Source organism: Sebastes fasciatus, chromosome 2 (genome assembly GCF_043250625.1).
Source record: "Sebastes fasciatus isolate fSebFas1 chromosome 2, fSebFas1.pri, whole genome shotgun sequence".
NCBI lineage: Eukaryota > Metazoa > Chordata > Actinopteri > Perciformes > Sebastidae > Sebastes > Sebastes fasciatus.
This window is the reverse complement of record NC_133796.1, coordinates 11952074-11978221: the sequence shown is the minus strand read 5'-3', so window position 1 is coordinate 11978221 and position 26148 is coordinate 11952074. Positions and strand designations below refer to the sequence as shown.

At 39.8% G+C, this 26148-nt stretch overlaps 3 protein-coding genes across 6 annotated transcripts in view; 1 reads left to right on the top strand and 2 right to left on the bottom strand.

Moving 5' to 3' along the window:
• The window catches only part of lsm14ab (LSM14A mRNA processing body assembly factor b), a 9004-nt gene extending 775 nt beyond the window's left edge, over positions 1 to 8229 (bottom strand). The window contains exons 1-10 of the mRNA XM_074609987.1: positions 7885 to 8229; positions 6133 to 6296; positions 4659 to 4809; positions 4248 to 4442; positions 4030 to 4122; positions 3093 to 3269; positions 2382 to 2538; positions 1858 to 1884; positions 1374 to 1617; positions 1 to 1256 (exon numbers count right to left, since the gene is read on the bottom strand). The exon at positions 1 to 1256 is cut by the window's left edge and continues 775 nt beyond it. Of these exons, the coding sequence (XP_074466088.1) occupies positions 1233 to 1256; positions 1374 to 1617; positions 1858 to 1884; positions 2382 to 2538; positions 3093 to 3269; positions 4030 to 4122; positions 4248 to 4442; positions 4659 to 4809; positions 6133 to 6296; positions 7885 to 8008 (1356 nt within the window). The 5' untranslated portion in view covers positions 8009 to 8229 and the 3' untranslated portion in view covers positions 1 to 1232. The remainder of the gene's footprint in view (positions 1257 to 1373; positions 1618 to 1857; positions 1885 to 2381; positions 2539 to 3092; positions 3270 to 4029; positions 4123 to 4247; positions 4443 to 4658; positions 4810 to 6132; positions 6297 to 7884) is intronic.
• The window catches only part of ss18l2 (ss18, like 2), a 171405-nt gene that overhangs the window by 5271 nt on the left and 139986 nt on the right, over positions 1 to 26148 (bottom strand). The window lies entirely within an intron of this gene.
• The window catches only part of LOC141752008 (transcription initiation factor TFIID subunit 4), a 95620-nt gene continuing 81955 nt past the window's right edge, over positions 12484 to 26148 (top strand). The window contains exons 1-2 of one of the 4 annotated variants that reach the window (XM_074609761.1): positions 12484 to 13960; positions 16574 to 16734. In XM_074609761.1, the coding sequence (XP_074465862.1) occupies positions 12544 to 13960; positions 16574 to 16734 (1578 nt within the window). In that variant the 5' untranslated portion in view covers positions 12484 to 12543. The remainder of the gene's footprint in view (positions 13961 to 16573; positions 16735 to 26148) is intronic. The other 3 variants (XM_074609735.1, XM_074609744.1, XM_074609752.1) reach the window with 3 other exon arrangements.

Sequence of the window (26148 nt, the reverse complement as noted above, 5' to 3'; positions counted from 1 at the left end):
TTTGGACACAAAGGTAGATTTAACAGGTACTAAAATGAGAAAACATGTACTTATAGACTGACAATTAGTTTTTTATCTCAACCAAATGCTCATTCTTTTTGGCAAAATAGCGGAGCATCTTTTATCCAAACCTAACTTGTTCAAAGTCATTCTGACTGCAGGTTTTTAACTGAATACACTAAAGGCTTTCTTTTCCTAAGAGCTTCTAAAGGCATTAATAGTAATGGATGTTCCTCTTTCACAGACACAAATCATGGGAATGCTCTTTGTTTCGTCAACTATATAAAAACAGCCCCGGTCAAAGAAATCTACAGTCAACAAAATGCTTCTAAAGCTAATGCTGTAAACCCCATCATTCAAATGGCTGGTTCCTATTGATTGCCTGCGTTAGGCTGCCACGAACATATAAAGCAGAAACGGAATTCACCTGATGTGGGAGGTTTGAGGGGGTCAAAGTAAGATCTACGCAATTCTAAATACTGAATGAACATTTCTAAAAACTACAAGTGAGTCTGTCTGGCGAGCCACAATATGCTGGGGGGGGCGCCAAGCAGAAGAAGAAGAGCTAGATATACATTCATTCATTACAATATTCAGTTCAGATTTAGTTTCTTTCAACTGGCTTTAATCTCACCACTTCATTGAAATTGAATGGATGTCCCAAAAAAAGAAAAAGAGAATCCTGCAAACTGGGTAAAAATACTGAACACATGGCAACCAAACTAAGTAAGTCTGAACAGAGAAAAATACGGTGCAACAGGCAATGAATGCAGTGGTGCCAACATACGTCACAAGATCAAAAACTGAACGGAAATAGAAAATAAAGCTATCGATCACATGAACCGTGATCCACTCACAGTATTCAGTGGGCTTTTCTGCATACAGCTCTCAATATCAAAGACAACTCCAGTAAGAAATTAACTTGATTGATGCAAAAATACAGACTTACTCCAAAGCAAGGTATTTACACACGTTCTCGTCCATCTGGTGACTGGTTTATCAAACTAAATGTCTGGGCCAAAAAACAAACAAAAAAAGCCTAACTCTCGAAGTGGAGAAAAGGGAGCTGCACTCTCACCCCCCCCGCCATTGTAAAGCAGTCGACCCCGGTGCTGGTGACTGAGAGGATGACGTCATTCTTTCTGTCAAACTGTTGAGACCAAAGAATTTCTTCAACAGGAATAATTTCATGATGAGGGGCTACAATTCTTTGAGGATCCAGTGCTGCAGTACTACGCAGCCACCTTGTTGTCCTTCTGGAAAACAAAACAACAAAAGTTTAGAACGGCCATAAATTCTTCTCCTTTTTCTACATACTGCACTTTCATAATTTTTTTTTGTGAAATCCGAACTCATAAAGCTGATAGACTCACCCTGTATTCAAAATCAGAGAAATCCCGGCCTCCTCTGCCACCTCTGAATCCGCCTCCCCTGAAACCAGGTGGAGGACCACGGGGTGGCGCGAAGGAACCTCTACTCAGCGGTCGCCCTCGGCCTCCGCGGGGCCCCATGAAGCCTCGGCCGCGGAAACCTCCTCTTCCTCGATTGTGCCTCAGAGGGATGCCGAATGTCTCGGAATTCATTCTTCTCTCTTCTGCCCAGGTTGTCCTTCGCTCCCTGACACACAAAGACCGATCAGGCTCCATTGTTGTGGGTAACAAACATACCTCAACAAAAACATTTGACATACAAGGGGAGGCACCACAGGCTGAAATCCTCATTTTGGCTCTCAATGTGAACATATTATGCAAAACTGTATTTAAGATACGTACAAAATCAGAAACAACTACAAATTGGTGTATCACTGTGAAACCTGAGGTGCCTCCCTCAACACAGCTAAGAAAATATGCAACTTACCTTGAATATCCTCTGTCACCCCCTTTACTGAAAGAGAGAAAAACAAGAGTACTTTAGTGGATTAATGGAGTACAATTCCCATGTTTAAATACATAAATGCATTATAGTGAGTTTAGGGAATATTTCACAAAGATACCGTTCAGAACTGACAATAACACTGTCAAACAGAGCCCCCTGATTTGTTTCAATAAAGCTCTGACTTAACTTTTGTTGCAGAGCCCTACGTGTTGGCCAATCACAAGTGAAAAGCCAGGTCCAGTTAGAGATATTTAGGGGCAAATAATGTGCCACTTCTACTGTTTAACTCATCAAGTCTGATGAGCCTTCAAACGGGACTACCTGGTTCGTATTTTATCTTTTTTATTGCCAACTGCACCAACACAGACCATTGCATTTTTTTTGAAGCATTGCCATTATAAGTGTGAACACAGCCTTAAGCGTTAGCAGTTGGCATCAGAATTCCTACTATCAGAATAGAGTCCTATAATCGAACAACAATTAAAACTGTGGACATACTGACGTACCTTAAATCATTGTCGGACAGGTTATCAAAGAAGGACTTGGTCTTGTCGTAGTAAGTGTTTGCACACGCAGCCTCCTCCTCCTCAGTGGTCCCCTCATTGGCTGGATGCTCTGACTCAGCAGCTTCTTCTCCATTCTGTGGTTTTTCAGTCTTGTCATCTGTGGTTATGTTGGAAGAAATGTTGTAAGACATTAAAATAATGTAAAGACAGTTACCTAAGAACAATAAGGTCATCATCCGGGCTGGGAAAAGACCTTCAACTATATGGCTATAGTATGGCTACAGACCATTACATCAAAGATCCCAAAACTCCAGTATATTTGGGTCCATCTCAGCGCATTATTACAAACATCTTATTTCTAACATTGATGTATTTCTGGCTGTAAAACGGTTTTCTTGGGATTTCACTGGTGAAAATGGTGATATTGAAACAGTCTTGCGCTTTAAAAATACTAATAACTGCACCTGTCGCATTGGGCTTTTTGATGCGATGATTCACTCCCACATTTTGGATGATACGCGCTATCTCAACCAGTGCATCTGTGTTTTACACCATAAGGCCAATGTAACTGCTGAAATTTGTCCGGCACTTGTGAGAAAATGTCAATCTGAGCCAATGTATAAGCTGAAGAAAGACATTTTTCCCTTTTAACTTCTGGCAAGTTTGCTGTCGTTGCCCTATTGGACTCAAGTGTGTTGAAGCCATCCGTACCTCTCAGTTTGAGCTTATTCTGGAGCTCTTTGTCAATCTCATCTTTGTTGAACTGGGCGTTGGCAGTCTCAAAGTCAAAGTCTTCTTCAAACTTCATGGCGCCATCCCGACGTACGTTAACTCTGCCTCTGCTGCGGTTTCCTCTTCCACGGCCACGGCGGTTGGACTGAGCGCCAGCTGAAAAATAACAGGGAAAAAAATGAAATCCAGCAATGCGCCAACCAGCAACACCTAGGCCTAGTGGGACAGTGTTACGCTAGCTTTACACTACAGCAAAATGTATTTAAAATGAAACCTTTGAGATTTAAGTGCTTTAATTTGAGGATGTTAACATCCACTTCAAATGAAGAGTGTAGGAACTGCAGCCATTTCAATAAGTCATCCCACAATAGGTGCCAAAATAATGGAACAAGTTAAACTAAAGGAAAACAGTAGGGTCATCAAAATGTAATATTTGGTTGCAAATCTTCTGCTGCAGTCAGCAACTGGCTGCAGTCTACAGCCCACAGACATCAGAAGCCAGGTGGCTTTCCTGATAATGTTCAGCCAGACCTGTAAGTGCACCTTTACACCTCCAAACACCTTTAGAGCTGATTGTCAGCACTTTAACATCATTGTTACGTCACATTCAATCCAATGTGTTCGACCACAGAAACAGAAAAGGGAAAAACACAACATTGTCCCAATAAGTTTTGATTGCGCTGTAGATACCTGAGGTGATGGAATGAAAATGAAATACTAAGATAGATTAGTAAACATTAAAGAAGACTTAATAAAAATGATGATTTTCTTGTGTGAACAATCAGACACATTTTCAGGGGAAAACAAATGACTATAACTGACCACTAGTAATACAACTAATGAAAACAAACATATTAGTGGATGTAATTAAGTGTGTTGATGGGTATTATTAAGTAAAAGGTGCCAAACTACTTACCAGCTTGATGCCTGTTGGGATCTCGGTTTTCAAGAGCACCATGTTCATGATGTACATGATGATCTGGCTGTGACACCCTCTGAACCTCAGGAGCTGAATAGCAAAAGACACCATTTACCATCAATTGAACTCAAGGTAAAGTGGTAAGGCTCTAACAAAGCACTACTTGATAAAATATACATTAAGACTTCTTCAGACATTGCATAGATTCAGCATACCTCTCCTCTGCTCCAGGAGGTCTGGGGGCTTCTGGCTGCCAACGGTGGAGCTGGTGGGTCTGGGAGCTGCCGCCCCCATCTGACTCCTCTGGCCTACAGGTGCAGGTGGTGCTGGGGCAGCTGATGGTGGGGCCTGCACTGCCTGCTCCAAGCTGGGACGTTTTGTTAGAGTCTCCAGCTGGGGACTGGTGCGCCCTGCAGAAAACAGCAAAGTGAGATTCATATATGATTTTCTTAAAAGCAGGGGCAGCGTAGTTTATCTTGCTGCAGCTGACAGAGGCAGTGACAGTTTAGGGATACGTTCTGTCACTGCTGTCTGCGATGCATCATAAGAATCGAGAAATTTCCACACCTCTACTGGGAACCCATACAGTGAATAGACACTTATTTTGAACAAGAACTACTCCGTACCTCCTGCTGCAGCAGATGCAAACTGCTGAGCTACAAGTGGTGGAACACCAAACTGGCTGTATGGTGGGACAGGGGCCTTGCTGAGTGCAGCATAGGGCCCAACCGACGGGAATGATGGTCCTGCTGCAGAACTGGTGGTTCCAAGTGACGACTAGAAAAACAAATACAGTCAATTGAAAAAACAGCACCATCACATAAATTCAGATAATAAACATATGTTTTTATCCATTCCTTTCATACCACTGACAGGGATAAAATCATCATCCACAAGACATGAAAATGCAATTGTAGTTCTGAAACTCAATTGCTAAAAAGACTTATTGTATTCACCATTTCTACTGCTATTCACCAATTTCATGAAAAAAGCTAATGTATTCAGTCAGCCTCATCGACATGTAAGACAGTTTATGATTATTGACAACAAGAAAACAGAAATGATAAACAAGCTGTAAATGGAAGGAATTGAATTCATCCCATTTTGACACATGGAGCTGGAGGAGTTGTTATTTTAACCACATTATGGTACTACTTTGGTCTCAGCAAAAAGCCAACTTCTCTGTATAGGTAAGTGTTGAAGTCCTGTGTTTATGCAATCATTTTTTTGGACCATCAGAATCTAGGTTCAGTTGTGGAACTATGTTGTTAGTTCAAATTGTTATCAGTGCAAAGTGATTTTGACTTTAAATGCGATTTATGAGCTAAAATGTGACCAACTATGTTCTTAACCCATTTCTTATCTTGCTTGTTTCTTCTTAACATGAGAAGCACAGGTGTAATCAATGACAATCAGTGATGGCTTAATGCCATTTCAGTGAGCCGGTTTTAAAGCACTGGCACGCGAGACTTTAACGAGATGGAGCCATAATTAATGTTATTAAATGCACCTGTGCCTTTCCTGCTGTGACAATTCAAAATATGTGTGACCTGTTTGAGCCTGAGCAGGTAATGATTTGATTTTCATAGCAGTATTTTGACAAAGTTCTCAAATTGAGATATTGTGGTTTGGAGTAAGTTCTCATGTCTAAATTATTAATTATGAAAATCTGACACTGTGAGATCTTAATTACCTGACAGCGTTTTTTAAAACTGCAGCAATCTTTCTAATAAAGAAAAAAACACAATACTAATTTAAACTGCAGTAATAAGTATGTCCATGTTGCCCATCTGTACGCTTTTGCACAGATTTTAAAGTTTGATTAACAACAGTGAACATATTTGGGAAAGTTCATGGACTTGCCAAATTGAAAGAATACGCCATTTGCACAGCAGACATTTTGAGTTGTCATTGTAGGTAAAGCACAGGTGTTACTAATAACAGTAAATGATGACTTTCTTCTACCCAGGTGTCCCAGTAAGCCGTGACAGTGAGCCAGTATGCACAATGTATGAAATCAGCTTTCCTATGAGTGGTATGTGACAAACTGCCACACATGCAGCCATGTTATAGTAGAAGAATGCATATAAATCAACTTACCTGAACTATAGCGGGGTCCTGAGGCAGGGAGCTAGTGGCTTTGGGTGGCTCACATACTGTTAGGTCTTTTATATCACTTCCTCTGAAGATGATGTACTCGAACACTTCTTCCCGAGGTGGAACAGGCCTGTCAGTGGGCCGGTCTTCAGTGCCAAAAGAGCGAACTGTTGGGGGGAGAAAAAAAAATCCCAGAATAATTCAAATGACTTAACACTATTAAGTAGCTTCCTGTGTAGGTCCTTGCACTGGACAATATATATCCACATTTAAAAGGTATTGTCTATCACAGGAGAGATACAGTGTAGTTTTTAATGCTATGAATAGTGATTAACAATTTTATTTTTATCTCTTCAAAGAAATGTTCACAGCCCAAGAAAAAAAAAAAAAGTTAGGTTTATTTTCCTTTTTTTTTTGACCAGATATCAGGCATCCAACAATACAAAGTGACTTTTATAGAATTAACTATTACTTTAATTAACACTATTAATCTTTTTTTATTAGACTTAGTAGCTTCCTGTGTAGGTCCTGATCAGATATCAGGCATCCAACAAATCAATAACGCCAAAGTGACTTTTAAAGAATCAACTATAACTTTAATTAACAAATTGACAGGTAATCTGTCAGGTGTGTAGGTTTAAGGCTTCACATTAGGTCGTTATCAGAGTTCGCTTAACACAGTATAACGACTTAAATATAGTGATGAACAATTATTTTCATCATTTCAAAGAAATGTTCAAAGTTCAAGAGCAAAAAATTTGTTAGCCTTAGTTTTTTTTCCTGACCAGATATCAGGCATCCAAAAATACAATGCAATAACCAAACTAAAGTGACTTTTAAAGAGTCAACTACTAGTTTAATTAACAAATTGACAGGTAATCTGTCAGGTGTGTAGTTTTTAATACTATGAAAAGTGATGAGCAATTTTATTGTTCAAATTCATCTCTTCAAAGAAATGTTCACAGTTAAAGAAAAAAAATTAGTTAGCCGTAGTAAGTTTATTTTTATTTTTTTCCCTGACCAGATATCAATGCAATAACCAAACCAAAGTGACTTTTAAAGAATAAACTATTAATTTAATAAACAAATTGACAGGTAATCTGTCAGGTGTGTAGGTTTAGGCTACACAGTATGAAGACTTAAGTATAACCCAGGATGAAAACTTTAATAAGGGATTGTCTATCACAGTGAGTGATACAGTGTAGTTTTTAATACTATGAATAGTGATGAACAATTTTATTGTTATTTTCATCTCTAAGAAGAAATGTTAGCCTTAGGTTAATTTTATTTAGTTTTAGGGTTTTTTTTCCTGACCAGATATCAGGCATCCAACAATACAATGCAATAACCAAACCAAAGTGACTTTTAAAGAATTACTTTAATAAACAAATTGACAGGTAATCTGTCAGGTGTGTAGGTTTAGGTTGTTATCAGAGTTCACTTAACACAGTATAACGACTTAAATATAACCCCTGATGAAAACTTTAATAAAGGATGACCCATAGTCACAAGATTTACTCTCTATAACACGGTATACCACTTGGTATTCCCTCAATAAGGGCCGAACAGCCCAAACACAAGGTAAACAAAGGACGCAGAGGGTTAACCAACAGCTCCACTAAGCTAGCTAACATTAGCTATAGCGAGCTAACATAGCTAACTGCGCTGACACTAACGTCCATCGTTTAACTCTTCTCTAATCGATGTTACAACCTTTTTGAGTCCTGTAGTCCACCCTTTGGTGAGTTAACTCACCTTTAGCGAGCGCCACGGTGGAGTTCTCCGTGTCGATGGTGTATAAGATGCCTTCATAGCGGATCTCGGCCTTGGAGATGAGGCTGATTTTGCTGCCGATGTACGGCGTCCCTCCTCCACTCATGTTGCTTCTCCTCTTCGTGCTCTTAACGCGCTTATTCAGACGGAATCTGACTCTGTCGAACGAGAGGGTGTGCTGCTGTGTTGCTGTTCAGATAGAGTAGGTTTAAGAGTAGTTAAAGTTGAGCTGTGAGTGTCAGAGTAAACGCCTCGCCTCGGTTTCACGACTGACTGCTGAACCACGACATGGCCGTCTTCATGTTTCTATCAGCCGCCGCGGAGCATGCTGGGAGAAAAGGCTGCGTCTCATTCCTGTAAAAAAAATCACCTCCTCTTCCTCCCAACTACTACCCTTTTCTTTAAATGTTAAAGAGTGATTTCACGTGAATAGGGTGATAGAATAGGATGATGACTGGATTGTACACTGATTTTTTTAATTGATTATATGTATGTATTGTATGTGTACAGTATATGTGTGTATATATAAATTAGATTTTATTTTATTTTATTGTTTTAAATTTTATTTATTTTACTTGTGTATACTTATATTTACTTTATACTTTATACTTTATTGTCAGACAGGTCTGAAATTTGTTTTGCATAACAGCAGCTCCGTTTGCAACATCACAGAAAGGACAAAGACAATAAACAAGGATACAAACATTTAGACATTACAATCACAGAAGACAATGTTCAGGGCCCTTTAACGCACATTTGATCTGGGATTAGGCTCCATATTTAGTTTAAGGATTGACTGATGCAAAAAAGAGTGCTTCAGTCTAACCTTATTAAATCGTGGAACCCTGTATCTCCGATTCGATGGTAACAGTTGATATTCACTGTTCAAAACATGATTGGGGTTAGAGACGATGTTGTTAGCCAGCCTTAAGATGTTATTATGATAGGCTGATTCATAGAGTTTCTCAAGGGGTTGACCAACAATCTTTGTGTATATTCTTTTTACTTATATATCTATTTTTCCTGTATCTATACTGGCTTATTTTTTATTAATATTAAGTTTATTAAGTTTCTGTTGTTCTGTTGTTGTTTCAAAATGAACAAAAAAACAATAAATATAATATTGAAAAAGAAAAAAAGAAAAAAAGTAGTGATTTCACGGAAACATGGCGAGCTTAGTAATGTCAAGACTTTCATTTCATTTTCATTTAATTTCAAAATTTATTTCGAACATGTAGAATACAAAAATAAATAAATAAAGATATTTGTGCTGTACAAAACACTGTAACTTGCACACTTTTCATTTCAAAATGTATTTCGAACATGTAGAATACAAAAAAAATAAAATAAAGAAAAAGAGAATGATCATACCAACAAGTGGACAGTCAGAAACAAGTAGTATTTACATACATTAGTCTTATACCGAAAATGCTTCACATTCAGTTTTGTTCTCTTTTATGATTATTTTTTGAGCGAAGAAAATGAGTCATAGGGTGCTTAATTATAGGTTTGAGATGCAGCCATTCGCCAATATCGCGATATGATAGAATGGCTGGAGCTCATCATCACGGAGGCCTATGATGATGAGCTCCAGCCATTCTATCATATCGCGATATTACAAAGGACGTCCTCTCTCCACCCTGCCCCCATATTGCCAGGTAATTTTGAACAAATTCAATTTTAAAAACAACATGGCTCATAGATCATTGCATTAGAGTAAAATGACAAGGTGCATACAGAGCAAGAACAGATAAAATATGTAAAATTATACATGAAAATAATAATAAATTAAGTTAAGGGCTATAGGGCTGTACCTGTAATTCATATTCTTCTATTATGCTAAGAAGTGTCAATCGGTTTTTGTTCAAGAGTTTTATTAGCTATTTACATTGGAATTCTGAGCTGTTTACACCGAGTCAGCTTTAAGAAAAGAAAAGGCACAAGGTAATTACAGTACAAAATAAGTAGCACATTCAACTCAAAACAATAAATAAATAAATTATTAAAACATAAAGCGCCCTCAGTGTAGTCAATAAATAAACTAAACTACCCTCTGCATAGGAACGATACCCCACAATACAAATACACAGTATATATGCTCCATGACCATGTTAAAAGAAGTTGTAGCTCTCATAAAAATATATATATATTTCAGAGAATTACACAGTGGAAGGCAGCATATTGCACAGCATTACAGTCCATTCAGTTCAGGTGTACTGTGTGTCAATAATGGCAGGGCTCTAGACTAACTTTTCCACTGGTAGCACTGGTGCTACCAACTTTCACAGTTGGTCGCACAAGCACATGATTTGGTCGCACCCTTTTTTTGGGGTTACAGCATGGTATTAATCAATGACCTTGCATGCTAAAAAAAAGTTGTCTTAATTTACATACCCCAGTGAAACATTGACAATGCCTCGAAACTTGATATTTGCAAAATATTTTAACTAACAAGTTTAGAGTTGCCTGCAACGGACGGACCACATTGCCTATACACACAGCACAGTGTTCCCCTCGTACTGTAACCACGGGTACTGTGTTAGCCATTGTGGCTGAAAGTGGTACTTCTTTTTCTTCACCTGTCTGTCAGCCAGTCTATCCGTGCCTGTTGCACATTCATCATCGGTAGTGTCTGAGTCGGCACCTCTGTTAGACTCTCCCTCACCACCAGCTTCCTCCTTTCTCTCCTCATTTGTTTTTTTTTTAAATAATCAACGCTAGACCGCTTCATTTTGGCGAACAGCAAAACTTTGGCGCCCTGCAGTGTGTGATGCGTGTGAGCAGGGTCTGAAATTAACTTTTTTCCATTAACTGTGGTTTGTTATTGCATAAAAACTATTTATTATTAATTGTGATTATTTAAATATAATATGTATAATCACAATTCCCTTTCTATCATCTATTTTATATTGCTGTGAAAAAAAATAGCATTTGGTCGAAAAACAAGATTTAGCATAGGGCCCCCAAAAAGTTCGGACCGGCCCTGCTAGCTGCGCTCTAAAGTTAGAGGAGCTGCTGGAGATGCTGCTGTCATGAGGAGAGACGCAGCATGTTGGGACGGACTAAATTCATTCATTGCAACCTTATTACCCAAAGGGGACAAAGAGGAGTAAGTAGGTAAATAAGTGGTTAACATCAGTAACATGATTTGAGCTGTTGAGGAGTTTTGACTCCTCGTTAACGTAACGTTATCGTCAACTCACTCACTGTGATTGCAAACGTCGGCTGCCGGCTCGTTAGTGAGCGTTAACTGTAACGTTACCGTTAAAATCCAACAGTCTAACTTTAGCTAACTGTAACGTTAATACCAGAAAGTTTAACTCACTGACTTGAGAATAATTCCCCGTTGACGCTGCAGCTCCTGAGATCACAGGTCCTGAGTTACCTGAGATAAAACTTTTACTCGCACACTCCCAAAAAAAGGTCGCATATGCGATCATTTTGGTCGCAGTCTAGAGCCATGAATGGTATGGAGGTGAGGTGTGGGGTATTTGTGTCCCTCTTTAATGTCCTTTGCCACCAATCTTATTGTAGCTGGGAAGGAGCTGTTGTGAAACCGTGTTTTTCATGACTTTAATCAATTAAAATAATGTATTATTGGAAATCAATTAACGACACAAAACAATGACAGATATTGTCCAGAAACCCTCACAGGTACTACATTTAGCATAAAAAAATATGCTCAAATCATAACATGGCAAACTCAAGCCCAACAGGCAACAACAGCTGTCAGTGTGTCAGTGTGCTGACTTGACTATGACTTGCCCAAAAACTGCATGTGATTATCATAAAGTGGGCATGTCTGTAAAGGGGAGACTTCATTCACATATCTTGAGGTCAGAGGTCAAGGGACGTCTTTGAAAATGGCTGCAACAGTTTTCCTCGCCAAAGTTTAGCACAAGTTTAGAGTGTTATTTAACCTCTTTCGCAACAAGCTAGTATGACATGGTTGGTAACAATGGTCTTCATAGGTTATAGTTTCAAATGATACCGGTATCTTCACTCTAGCTTTAAAACTGATTGCGTTACAACTTCTGAAGGATCGTTTTGTTTTTTTTTGGTTACGTTTTTTCCTTATACGATGAGAGGGTCGTACTGTAAAGGACAGAGGGTGTCATATCCTGCACAGTTTGTAAAGCCCCCCGAGGCAAATTTGTGATTTGGGACTATACAAATAAAATTGACTTGACTTGACTTGACTTGATTGCGTTAATGCGTCAAAGAAATTAGTGGCGTTCAAAATCACAAATTTGCGTTGTTATCGCGTTAACTTTATTGTATAGTAATAATAACCCTAGTATACATGTACAAATGTAAAGCCTTATTACACGTGTAGTAATATGTATATTAATAGGTAACAGTTATATTTTCAACCCTGTTCTTCAAGTCATATAACAATATCAGAACTCCTGGGCAGCCAACAAAGCCAGGTCAGAGGTGACCTATGAGCCATGTTGTTTGTAAATTTGAATTTGTTCAATAGAAAAGTAAAAAAACAACTAAAAAAAAAAACTACTAGGATGCCCCCCCCTACCCTCTCGTCTAATGACGTCAGATTCATTCCCACAATGCCTAGTAACACGCATGCGTACTGTGTAAAAAAAAAAATAAAAAAAATAAGACAGCTATCTGTGATCAGAGATGGCGGGCGCCTCCGACCCCCTGGAAGATATGCTCTTTTCAGAGGTGGATGAGAAAGCTGTGAGCGACCTGGTGGGCTCGTTGGAGTCACAGCTTGCTGGCCAAAGCAACCCAGCGGGTAAAACAGACTCAAACGGAGGCGCTGGCTCAGTGGCCCCCGCTAACCATCACTTAGGAAAACCGCTACCAGCAGCTCCAGCAGCTCCAGCAGTCACCACCACAACACTAGAACAACAACAACACCAAGGACGGCGGTATAAACCCGAGATGCACCAGGACATCAACTCCAACCTGGATAAAACTGTCACGTCTCTGGGTTGTACCCCTTCTTCTTCTCTTGCAGAGCCCGCCAACACCACCTCTTCTTCGGCCACTAGCAGCAGCAGCGGGTCGCTATCACATGGAGCATCCATCACAACACTGACTGGTGTGTCAACTTTGGCGTCTACAACACCACCAGCCAGCATCACCACCACCACCACCACCACAACCACCACCAGTAAGTCTAAGGTTAGCCCGACGTCTGTGGAAGTAACCCCTCCGAGAAAGCGGTTACCGACGCCGCGGAGGAGCGCCTCTGCTCGGATAAAGAGTTTGAACGGCGCCGCTGTAACGACGCGGAGGACCAGTAACAGTAACAGCAACACAGCGGCGGTTGAGACCGTTGAAACCGTTGGAACCGTTGAAACCGTTAGCTCCGTGGATACAACCACAACACCAAACTCCTCCTCTTCTACTGGACCGGTGACATCCTCCTCTGGTGGTGCTGTTATTAACACTTCTACTTTCACTCTATCAAACGCTAACCTCCCTGTAGGTCAGTCTGCTATCCCTCTGGACCGAGGGACTCCCACCATCGCTCTGCATCGACTCCCGAGTCACATCGTGGCGAGCATAGCCCAGAACGGTAACGGGACTAGTGTGTCGGCTTTGGTCCAGCAGCAGCAGCAGCACCAGGGGGCTCCCACTGGACCCATCAACTCCTCAGCTCCACCACACTGCAAAGACACTGGCGCTTCCAAAACAGAGTCCAAAATTGTAATGTCAAGCCAGTCTGGTTGTGTCAACTCTGTAATAAACACCTGTGTTGTCACACCAACAACAACAACAACAACAACTACAGCAGCAGCAACAACAGCAACAACAGTAACCCAGCCTGTGAGCTCTTCTGCTACAGCTGCTGCAAGTTGTGCATGTGGAACTGTTCAAACCACATCAGTGACTACCACTGTTAGCATGGTCAGACCCACAACACCCTCCCAAACACCTGCCATGGCCACATCTGCACAGTCCCACAATCCCCGTCCTGGACTTCCTGCAGCACCTCAGAGGATCGTAGCCCCCCAGCAGCTGATTGTCAGAGCACCTCAGCAGCAGACTACCATTCAGCTGCCCCCTGGGTTTACCATCCCACAGGGTAAGGTTTGCAGGAGAGCAGCAAGGAGGTGCTAACACACACCTGTGTTAAAGTAACCATACCTGAGGATCAGTGGTTTGGTTGTCAGTATGATAAGAGTGTTTGTTTGACTGTCTTCAGTATGAGGAGGTTTATGTGTGTGTGTCATCCTGTTCTCGTCTCGTGTTTGTCTGACTGCGTTGGGGAGGCTTTCCAAGTTATCCCATGTACATATTACAAATGTGCTATAGGATGGTGCCTGCTCCTAAGTTAAAACCTTCCTATTGATTTATCCTTTTATTCATAGTAGCTGTGCTGTGAGTTTTTTTCAGCCCCATGGGGAGTCAAACACTTCACCAAGCCATAATGTAACAACTGAGTCATGCAAAGTATACAAATTTACACCAAGCATCCTTAACGGCATCATAACACAACATTAAAATGAAATGAACAATAAGAAATAAGATGAAACTTACATAAAGTTTGCAGTGGAGCTGTGTCAAATGACATTTATCTCAAGTAATTGAGCTGTAGAGTAATCTTGTAAACTCACAGCAAAAACTCTGTAATGTGGCCATGCTGCCACACCTAACAGCCCCAGGCTAATTATTTTATCAGTTCACTGTCAGGAGAAGACAGAACTCTTTACACTGAAATCATGTAGGAATGTGATCACCAATGTATTAACACACCACCTCCATATTCAGGCATTTGAAGGTTTTCCATCTGCAACATAGTATGGTGAATGGCAGCTACTGTCATGACTGTCACCAACGTTTCAAACATTTGTATGAAAAATGTGGAGAAATATGTCTTAACGTCAGTGCAAACACATAAACAAATTGTGCATAAAGAAAGTAAAACTTATACTGTGGCTGGTATACAGAGTAGTACAGTACTGTAAGAGTCCTTCAAAGTGCTCAGAATCCCATTAGAAGATTCGAGACAACAGAAACCCTCACAGGTACTGCATTTAGCATACAAAAATATGCAAATCATAACATGGCAAACTCAAGCCGAAAAGATAAAAACAGTTGTCCGTGTGTCAGTGTGCTGATTTGACTATGACTTGCCCCAAACTGCATGTGATTATCATAAAGAGGGCAGGTCTGTAAAGGGGAGACTCGTTGGTACCCATAGAACCCATTTTCATTCACATATCTTGAGGTCAGAGGTCAAGAGACCCCTTTGAAAATGTCTGTGACAGTTTTTCCTCGCGTTATTATCACGTTAACTTTGACAGCCCTGCTTATAATACAATGGCCCTTACTTTTCAGTGGGTTTTACTTTTGAATAACATTACTACTGCCCAAGAAAATGCAGCTTAACAAGCGAATAAGACCTGTTGCCCTCAGTTTTTGTGTTGTTTGATAACTGCAAGTAACGCTGGGGATGTCATTTCAAGTCATTTTGGAGTGTCTTGTTGTTAGGAAAAATTGTGGATAGAATTTTGTTAGTGTAGTCATTTAGTAAGAATGGCAGGTGATAACTGCAGACAATGGTCAGTAGGGTTCGTGTGCCCCCCCGACTGTTTTGTCTTGAATGTTGCTCTGAGTCATCTCTCTTCAGGAATAACGGCTCAGTTTGATAACCAAGAGAAAGATCAGAATATGCGATTAACCTTTCTATTGACCTCATGTCTTTTTTTTACTTTATGGAAATTATGCAAAGATAAGCAAATATGTAATAAAACATTTTTTCATCTTGACCTGACATGGGCTTCCTCACAAGCATTATAATAACTGCAATGCGAGCCTTTTAGAAAGAGCAAAGAGTCAGTGTAATTAACTCCTGATCACAGCTTCAACTCAATTCATTTGTGCATTAGTCTGATACCCAGTGAGGTCTAGAGCTTTTCTTGGAATGCTAATTTGAGGAAGTCGTATTTTAAGAAGTGTTGTAGTGCAATAAAATAAACAATAATACGTGATGGATTGTCCTGATATATGAAAATTACAGATGTAATTTTCTATAATAGGATGACTCACATTTAGACCATGGCCACTTACAACAGAAGAAGCTCATCATTTTGTTTGTAGTCAGTTTAACCCACGGTTAGCTCTGTTTAAATCTTCGTGCAGGTAATGTAGCACAAAGCAAAGTACTGTTTCTATGGTGAACTGCAGTTTAATATCCCTTATGCACCGATTTGTGGTTAAACATTTGAATGGGACGACTTGAGGTGTCCTGTTACATGATTTTAACAGACACCTTCCAGCCACTCAGAAACATATTTTCAGTGCCCATGGCATAAGATCATTCACCATTCAATTCCAGAGCACTTGACATAATCTAATTAATAGCTTCTGTTTGTTGCCATTTAATGTTCTCATTTGCTCACATTTATTTTCATTCTTTTCTTATTCTTAAAGTTGTGTTGAAGTGGCTTTGCCACTCAGAAAACTCTTCCCATTTTGCAATGAGACTCAAATTCGCAAGGTTAAATATTACATTTATACCGGCTGCTTGGTTAGAGTATTTATTTTGAATCACTATTTAACCTGCCCGACTTTTATAATGCAAACCTCCCTCAGGAGGATACTTGGTTATCTGTGCAAGTGGTGGTTTAAGTGCCATTCAGTGCCTGTGATGTTCTAGTGTTTCCTCTCATGACTGTTCCCTGTGATTCTCCAGGGATGGTGTTGGTACGCACTGAGTTGGGCCAGCTAGTGATGGTTCCTCAGCAGGCGTTGGCGCAAGCTCAGGCTCAAGCTCAAGCTCAGGCCCAGAACAACATCTCTCCGCGACCTGCCACCCCCACAACAGGAGCATCCTTCAGAGTGACAACTCCTCAGGTGAGACTCTGCTGCTACAGAACCCACATGGTAGCTGCCACCTATAGACCTCCATTAGTGTGACCACAGCACACAGTGTTACTGCACCATATTGTTTCTTTACAGCTAGACGAGAACGAGAAGAAGAGAAGTGTTAGGGACAGGTCGAGGAGCTGTGCTGTTAAATACACATGACCTGGTTTCCAACCACGGAACAGATGATATGCTGTCCACAGTCCACATGTACGTCACACACAACGGCTTTGCTCATGAAACATTATTGAGAGATTTAAAATCTTAACTTGGTGATTTAAGAACACATCAGTGTTGAAGGGTTATCTTCATTTCTTCTTACTCTTTTTTTTTTTTTTACAAATAAGAAAAGTTCATAAAATCAGAGACTAATACAATTGACAGTAAGGAGAGAGTAAGTAGTAGTAGTAGTAGTAGTAGACAAGGGCTGCCATCTGGATCAACAGTAATTCCTTCACAGCCTGTTGGTAGAGATGTTGCAAAACTGCAACATTTGTGAATGAGGCTGGTGTCACTACTTGGCCTCGGGGGAACAACCAAAATTAGCAATTATTTTTGTACCGTACTTGTCCATCACTGTTAAAGCTGCACTCGGTAACTTTGAGCAAATATGATAAAAATGTATTTTTATAAAACTGTCACTGTATCCTGACAGTAGTGCATGAGCAACCATGTTGCCAGAAAAAAATGTTGTATCACCCTTGCAGAAACGCAAAATGCCACGTGGTTAACGTAGTGAAACGATTGGTAAGGCAAAAAAACTACTTAGTTAAGGTTAGAAAACAGATCAGGGTTTGTATGTAACAACACAACAAAACTACTATAGTTAGGTTTAGGAAAGAACAACACGGTTGGGCTTAAAACTACTACGTTTGTCGAGTGAAAATGACACTGAACATTGTGAACAGGGGACATGAACAAACGGCTGATTGTAACGTGACGCACGGGACACAAACAGCGGTCTCCTGGTTGAAAGCCTTGTGTTTTTCGGGCCAATCCACCTCCCCTCCCGCCTGCCTGGTGGGTCTCTTTTCGCTGTTTAAACTACATCACTTGCTCTGACTGAATGCAAAAACGTCAAGATTCAACGTATCCCCGGTTTTCAGAAACGTCCAATGCCACCCATTTTTCCTGGCGACTGGGCTGGCATGAGACAGATAATCTGTGAAATGCCTCCTCTTAGGGCTCCTAATGGCATTTGCAAGTTTCTACCGAACAAAAACAACCAATCAGAGCAGAGCAGACTCTACAGCAGCTGTCAATCACTGCTCACAAACTCCGATCAAACTGTTAGTTTGTGACTCGGCCACCATGAAAATATTCAAGCCAAAACCAAGCACGGCCCACCGGTCGGAGAAAAGCTTTCTCATTTTACAGCTAAACAGTACACTACAAGATTTTTCTGAAAACATTTGAGAAGAGAAATAGGCATTACAGTAACAGATTAGTAACAGTTTCATATTAGATCAGCGCTGCCCAGTTTGACCATTTGATCGGTGATCGTGAGTTTTACAAGCAGTGATTGACAGCTGCTGTAGAGACTGCTCAGCTCTGATTGGTTGTTTTCCTTCAGCGCTGTGAAGTCTCATGCACTACTGCCAGGATACAGTGACCGTTTTATAAAAATAACTTAAAAAAAAACATTTGCACAAACTTACAGACTTCAGCTTTAAGTGCATGTTTAATATAAACAGTAAAAATGGCTATGTGTAACCATCACATACTATCTTTACTGTGATAAGCACATCAAAAGCAATATTTGATAATAATTTCATATCAACACTGCATAAATATAGACATTTTATACAGTGTACACAGCATATTCATAAGTGAATTCCATGCAGCGCAAACTCTAGCGACTCAAGCACATCTGTCAAACAGACCAGACGTGTAAAGACCGGTTATTCTGGTGTAACCAGAACAATCAAAGGATCAAAAATTAATCATCCTTTATGTAGCCAATACAAGAGTTCAGATTTTGTGGATTTGAGCCAATAATACACACGCCACATTTCCTTGTTTAGCCAACAGAAAACCCTGAAAGTATTTTCTTTTGAGAGGAATATCCCAGAATCTTAGTATCCCTGTTCTCCAGTGTTCGCTCCTATATATGGAGTCAAATACATTTTTGTTTCTGATTTACTTAGGCAGCACAGTAGCTAGCCTTTTCCAGTGTCAATTAGGTTGTGTCAATTCGGGTCAGGGGTTTTCATAGATCTGTGTATCATCAACAGCGAAATATGACTTTATGGTGCTAAATAATGTAGCCTCAGGGGGAGCATATTGTCGCTGCTTGTGAAAACCACATGTCTCCAAATGTGATGATTTATATTTTTTTTAGATAAACTGAAGGATTAAATGTTTCTTTACTGGCTGTGGAGAGTATCCTTCTTATATCCTATATTACTAGAGATGTCCTGAGCAGATCCTAAGGATCTGTATCGGGGCATATTTTACTGGATCGGATATGCTGATCCTTTCTTTTCTGTACTCTAGTGTGTTTTGACCTCCTCAGCTTGCTCAATACTCAATATCACAATCAGGGCCAACAACTTTATCACGACATACCTATATATTACATAGTATATTTAAAAAAAAAAATAACAAATGCATTGTCAGAAAGTTTTTCTTAACTCAGAGAAAACTTTCATTTTGGAGATACATGGTTTTCACTGGACATGATGATAATATATGAAATGGGCTGTGGGACAAGAGTTAATATCCAGGACAACAGAGAAAAGTTTGATCACACAGATACTGCAGGGCTGTGGACAGCTCCTGGTGCTGAAATAACAGCAGTCTAATAAACAGATAGATAACAGATGAAAAAGAAAACCATTTTATTTTAATAAAACAATATTGCAATTCATCAGAGATTTGTGTCTCAGAAACACAAATGATGGTGATATTATTTTATTGTATAGCAGCTGTTTTATTGCAAAGAAAACAGTGGCCTGGCTTTGGCAAATATGGGTAAGATACATAGGCTGTGTTCGAAATTGCATACTACGTACTATTCATACAGTTAATATTATTATACTGAGTATGACGCACATATAGAGTATGTAGTGCGTTCCAACTGCATAGCATGTAGACTTTGTATACGTGAGGGATGCCCGAATGTATACTAGATTAGCAAGAATATTTGAGTATGCGACATGAGCTTACTGGACAAACTGAACCGCTCCAAAATGCACTGCATCTCTTCAGACTGTGCAATGATGCACTGCGAGACAGACGGTCAAGATAATTAACTGTTGGATAAATATAATAATGAATGGTGGCAAGTGAAAGCGCGAAAGCTCACATATAGAATGTACTTTAGAAAACATATTTAAGTTTTTAAAATTTGCCTTAAAATAATATTGTAAAATATTGAATTGAGTGTGAGAGGTAATGTTGATTTACATTTGTGATAAACAATTTTCATTCAACGGTAGCTCGGACCGGTAGCGTCGTGATGGATACGGTCGTGATGCAGAGAAGACGTATTGCTTGAGTTTACTTCAGTGTGAACAGTCTGCCGGTAACAGCATACTTAATTGTTAACTTAGTGGGCAGTATGCGGTACATGCATATTGAGTATGTAGTATGCAGTATGTTAGTGTGCGATTTCGAACGAAGCCATATACAGTATGTTACATATACCAAACAGTTTTAGATATGTAGATATGTCATTTTAAACCAATTTTAAAAAACAATATTTTAACAAAATGATTCAAATCATACAGACATTTGTATCCAACTCCACCTGTAAAGCTTTGCAGGTACCCAAAATAAACACTTACACTTAAAGTGCCATCGTCATTGCCCTTGACGAAGGCACTGACCCCAGACCTGACGTTAGCAGTACAGAACGGCTGCCCTTCGCTTCACATTGTTAGGATGAGTTTAATGCAGGAGATGGTATTATATACTGGGACTAGTGAAGCAGAAAAAAAATTCAATAAAAGACAGTCATATGATAATATTTAATTTCATGTTATATTTTAGTTATATTATGTGAAGCACCAGTTACTGGTTCTTTTCATTTCTATTTTACACAATGCAAAGGGCATCAACCTCAGACCTCCTTGTATGACTGAAAGTGTGACATTGTACAGGAATATTTCCTGCATGTTTCAGTCTTCTGAGCTCTGCAGAATGTGTCAGTGTTAATGCCACAACTGGTGACCTTTTTCCAAAACGATTTCGACTGATTAAATTGGAGAAACTTTGATCTAATTATGTGCAGGTTCGTACAGTTGATATTAGCTGGGCAGCACCTCATTAAGCGAACAGCTTAGTTCTACGCCACCTAATTGGGATGTGATTAATATGTTTAATCGTGTAATTATTACTATGAATTAATATTCTTGATTATTTTACGTATAGATTAAACTGAGATTAATAGGTGAATTAATGTCTCAAGGCTGCTTAATGACTCCATGGGGTCCCCTCATCAAAATTTAACGAGCCACTGAATCATTAATTGGAATTTGCTTATTATCACCTGTGGATACATCAGTCATGTAGAAACCTGAGCTTGTGCTGCTGGGTGGGTCCACACCTTTGGAACTTAATTGGCTTTAATCATGAGATTGCTAGATAGTTTGTCTCTCACAGTCTCTCTGTAAATCACATAGGAAAGCTGAAATGGCACAGATAAATATTTATTGTCTTGTCTTTCTTATTCACCTCAGAACATACAACACTAACATATCAGAGGGGTTCATTTGTTCAAATTGGCATGTTATAGTAGGAATACGTTTTTAGAACGTAAACATCCATCCATCCATCCATCCATCCAACAGTTGAGATAATGTCAGCCTGCAACAAATGATTATTATCATTATCAATTGTTCTACTTATTTCTTACTTTCTTGGTCCACAAAATGCCAGAAAAAGACAATGCCCATTGTAATTTTCCAAAGCCCAAGCTGCTAGTATTGTTCGACCCAAAACCCAAATACTGAGTCATTATTCACGCAGATATTTAGTTCACTCTCACAGAAGATGAAGAAAACCAGAAAATATTCAAATTTGCGGAGCTGGAACCAGTAAATCTTTGGCATTTCTGCTTGATAAATCTTCCTTCCCACTTCATCGATTCATTTAATTCATTTGACTAATTAATTAATCACATTTAGTTATATTCTTTTCGCAATAGGGAGTGACGCTGGGAAGGTTTGCACTGGCAATGGCTTTTGTTGGAAGACGACTCCTTGTAAAGCTACTGAAAATTGGTCAGGTGAAGTTGTCAGTTAGAGAAATAGTGCACAATACGCCCTCGAATCCCAACTCAAAATGTTTTGAGACTCAACTTTGACCTTGGTTAAGTGTTTAGATGTCAACAGTGAACTTAGAGAAAATGCTGCTGGCATTTGTTGGCGCTATCGGCTGTTGTAATAAAATCAGGTAGCGTGTCCTCTATAGACTTTCAAATAGTGTCCTGTGATCATCTAATCTGTCATGCAGATTGTGAAAACACCACATATCTTGTACTTTAAATACAACATTTAGTTTGCCAACAACTGAGGACAAGTTTGACAATTTATTGAAACTCAGCTCAGGCATCAAAAAGATGATTCACACGTTTTCTAATAATAAGTAATGGAATACAAGTGGCTTTTAAGTAACTCTTGGTTCCAGTCATCTGTTCGGGTTACGGATGGCAAAATACAGTAATCACTGCTTTTTCATCTCAAGGTCAAGTGCTCAATTTTATCTCCAAAGTTAAGCGCTAATTTCTTCCAACACACTCTGTGATCTGGACTCTCAAGGCTGCAGTGAAGAGGCCCTCTGAAGATCTTTGGCGCCTCTTCATCATATCACTAACTGTGAGGACAAAGGACTGACACTAGAGGGCAGCATTTCATTGTCTTTTTTTTAAATATTCGGCTGAACTTTCCTCTTTGTTTCTACTGCTGCTTTCACTCCTCTAACATTTTGCACTCAGGGTTTACAGTAAGACATGTGTTCATTCTATTTTATACTACTATTGTGAGTATTATTACAAGATCTCTGAATGCAAAAAGGAAAAAGAGATGTGGCCTTGTATCAGATCAGACAATAAATGTCCAGGAAATTCAGCCTACAGTACCAAACACATTCATAATATATAGCACCGTGTACTGGATTAGTGCAGGTATGCCATACTGGTGTTTGGTGTACCCATCATACAATAGCAGTATTACACTCTGGGTAGTTTTCTCACGTTCTCAGGCAGTATTGCTACACTACAGACTGAGCTGTCAGTAACACCTTTCAAAACTGAGATTAAGTTTTCCTTATTAATGGAAAATTCCACTCTCATACTTTAGTAGTATAAAGAACTTCATGCTGATACATCCGATGTAAATGCTCAGTACAGCCCATGGTTACTCATCCCCCAGTCTCCACACTAGCCTGCTGGCTTCACAGACAGAAGTCCGCATCAGTTACACAACAACGCCCCCCCCTTCTCCTGCCTCTGCACTCATACCTGGATCCATCCTGATATGAACCCCCTCACAAAAGAGAGTCGCAGATTGTCATCGCCTCTCACAGTCACGCTGATGACAAATTAGCGGGCCGCGGCGTTGCCGTCTCGACAGGAAAAGCAGTAGCAGGGAAATGAAAGGGAATGGTGTTTATTCCCAGAGCTCAACCCCTCTGTCGGCCTGTCACTCTTCCCATGACCCTGAGGGGAGAAACGGAAGGCATCCTGAGCTTCCTTCCTTCCATACCTGTTAAATCATTCATCATCCAACTGCCTGATTATTTTAAAAAGCTAACAAGGCTTTGGTTCTTCAGTGTGTTTGTGTGTGTCTGTCTGTGTGAGAGAGGGAGAGAAGAGAGAGAGGCATAGCTAGCGGTGGGATGCACCCCGTGGCTCTTACCGTCACCCCCATCCCCTCATCCCTCATACACACACTTCCCCCAACTCCTCACTACAACATTCTTTTGGATCGTACAAAACTTTTAGTTGAGGCGAACCTCCCTCCCCTCCTCTTTCTTATCCTACTTCTTCTCCTCTACGCCTCCTTCCCCCTGTCCTTGGCACGGTTGTGTGTCAGTTTGTTTTCATTTGTGTGCAAGACAAGTGCAGTTTATCATGTGCTTGAATGTGTGTGTGTTTGTGTGCATGTTCTCTCTGCTGTCTGTGGGTCTGTGCTGGTGAAGTGTGTGTGTGTGTGTTTGAATGATTTGGCCCGCCTGTGAATGGAAGGCTGTGTGCCAGAGGTCAGGGCGGAGGCCCTGTTGGGTTGTCTTGGCCCACAGACAGGACAGCAGCCAGGATGTGTGTGTGTGTGTGTGTGTCTCTATGTGTGTGTGATGAGCCACCGGGCATCACCATGGTTTTGTGGCAGTTGGCTCAAGCCATCCCGTTTGCTCTTGTGCCTTTTAATATGCTAATAAACAGACCTGAGTTATGACACAGTTTCTAGGGCCATCCTCGACCAAAGAAATTCTTTAACACTCGTCTAACACTCGTACGATTTTGTCGACTAATCAATTAGTTGATTTCATCGATAGATCTGTAAAACTGAGTTTCTCCACAAAGAATCACACAAAAGCACCACTTTAAATCATGTGTTTATCAGAGATGTGCTCATAATTTTGTAGGAAATAAGTCATTCAGCATGAAAAAAAAACATAAAATCAACTAAATAAATCTTAGTCGACTAAGACCAAAATGACTGATTAGTTGACTAATTGACTAAGAGGGGGCAGCCCCACAAATTTCAGCATCCACTTATATAAATCTTTTTAAAAAAATACTATATTCTTCTTTGTTTCCAAGTCCATGTTTTTTATCGTACAGAGAACCTGCAGTATTTCCATACTATGCTCTGACCTTATTCCACACATTTGCAACCTACTGTGTGTCCATTCCACATACTGCATAATATACTGTACTTTGTATATATACACTATGGGTCTGATTTATTCAGATTTCTCAACCTAATAATGCACATTTTGGTACTCAGGTTGCAAAAGATAGCAGACAATGTCAGACTCCAAATACAAAAGTCACGCCCTGAATCAACACCAGACATCCTGCTGCCTATTTTGTGCATGAATTAATAATGCATGCAACACATCTACCCAAGAAATATTTCTGCAACCTATTGTCTGATTACGTTTGGTCCTCTATAACTGAAGGAATGTGTATAAAAGGGGCTCGATGTACGTAAACATCCTCAAATTAAAGCTGAACGTTAGCACTTAAACCTCCCAGTTAAGTTTTCAAATCCACTGTGTTGGAGTGAAGTGCCATCAAAACAATAAAAAAAAAAGAATTTGTCCAAAAATCTCTTGTATTTATCCGTCCTGCATGATCCTTTTGTACTGAATGTTAAGTATGTGCAGTGTGCAACTGTTCTTGAAACAGCGTCATCAAAACATATTTTTTGAATTTCACGGTTTCACAATGTACCGTAGTAATCAGCTCCTGATCACAGGGGATTTCAAACATGTGGTTAAGTCTGTTTTGTATTTATTTCTTTACTTGTGCATCAGTAGTGTAGGAGATTCTCTCGGAGAAAAAGTAAAACATCACTTGAGCGTACCAGTGTTGCATTGTTGGCCAGATCTGATTGATTAATGTAGCTGCAATAATGCAAATTTGGCAGTCAGTAAAAGGTTGATTTGGGGAGTTTATCATTTTGGTTATAGTGTTTAATATTTTGCTACAATTATAGAGTTGATACTGTTAATTTACTGTAATTAATGGGCCCTATCTTACCATACTTTCCTTTGCTGTAACATCCAAGTCAGCTCTCTCATCCTAGACGTGTCTGGAATAGATACACAGGCATATTTCGAGGTGGAATTGGGTCTTTGTAAATGGCTTCTTATGCAAATTTTTTTAATAGTTGCATTAGTCATACCAATTAGTATGGTGTCTGAAGGTTTCATTAAAACAAATGCTAGTTGGATGAGCTAATTTCTCACTGGACAAATATTGTGTTCCAAGAAACACCAACCTCTACAAACTAATCATCTCATGTCTGTATTTCAAATTAAAAGCATGTAAATGCTGAGGCCTTAAATAACTTGAATATAGGCACTGTAATGAAGACAGCGTAAGACTTTGTCATTACCTACAGTTATCATGAATTTGTTGCCAAAGTCCTCAGGAGTCAGTGAATTAACATCTCTTTCAAAGTTGGCCAGCTGTGACATTAGAGAATATATATATATAAAATCACACTTTCATGCTAAATGTTGCTAAAATCATCGTTCATCTGCCAACTATTTCGCTGAGTTAGCTGCAGCATTTAGCAACGAAGAAGCGGTCGTGTGTAAACACAGCCAATCAGACATCTGCTGCTGTTTTCTTCTGCCAGACAAACCAACAAATTTCTCATAGACTTTAACCTGCTGGTCAGATTGTGTCAAAAGTCAAATCATTTCCATCGATTTTTCCACTTCAGT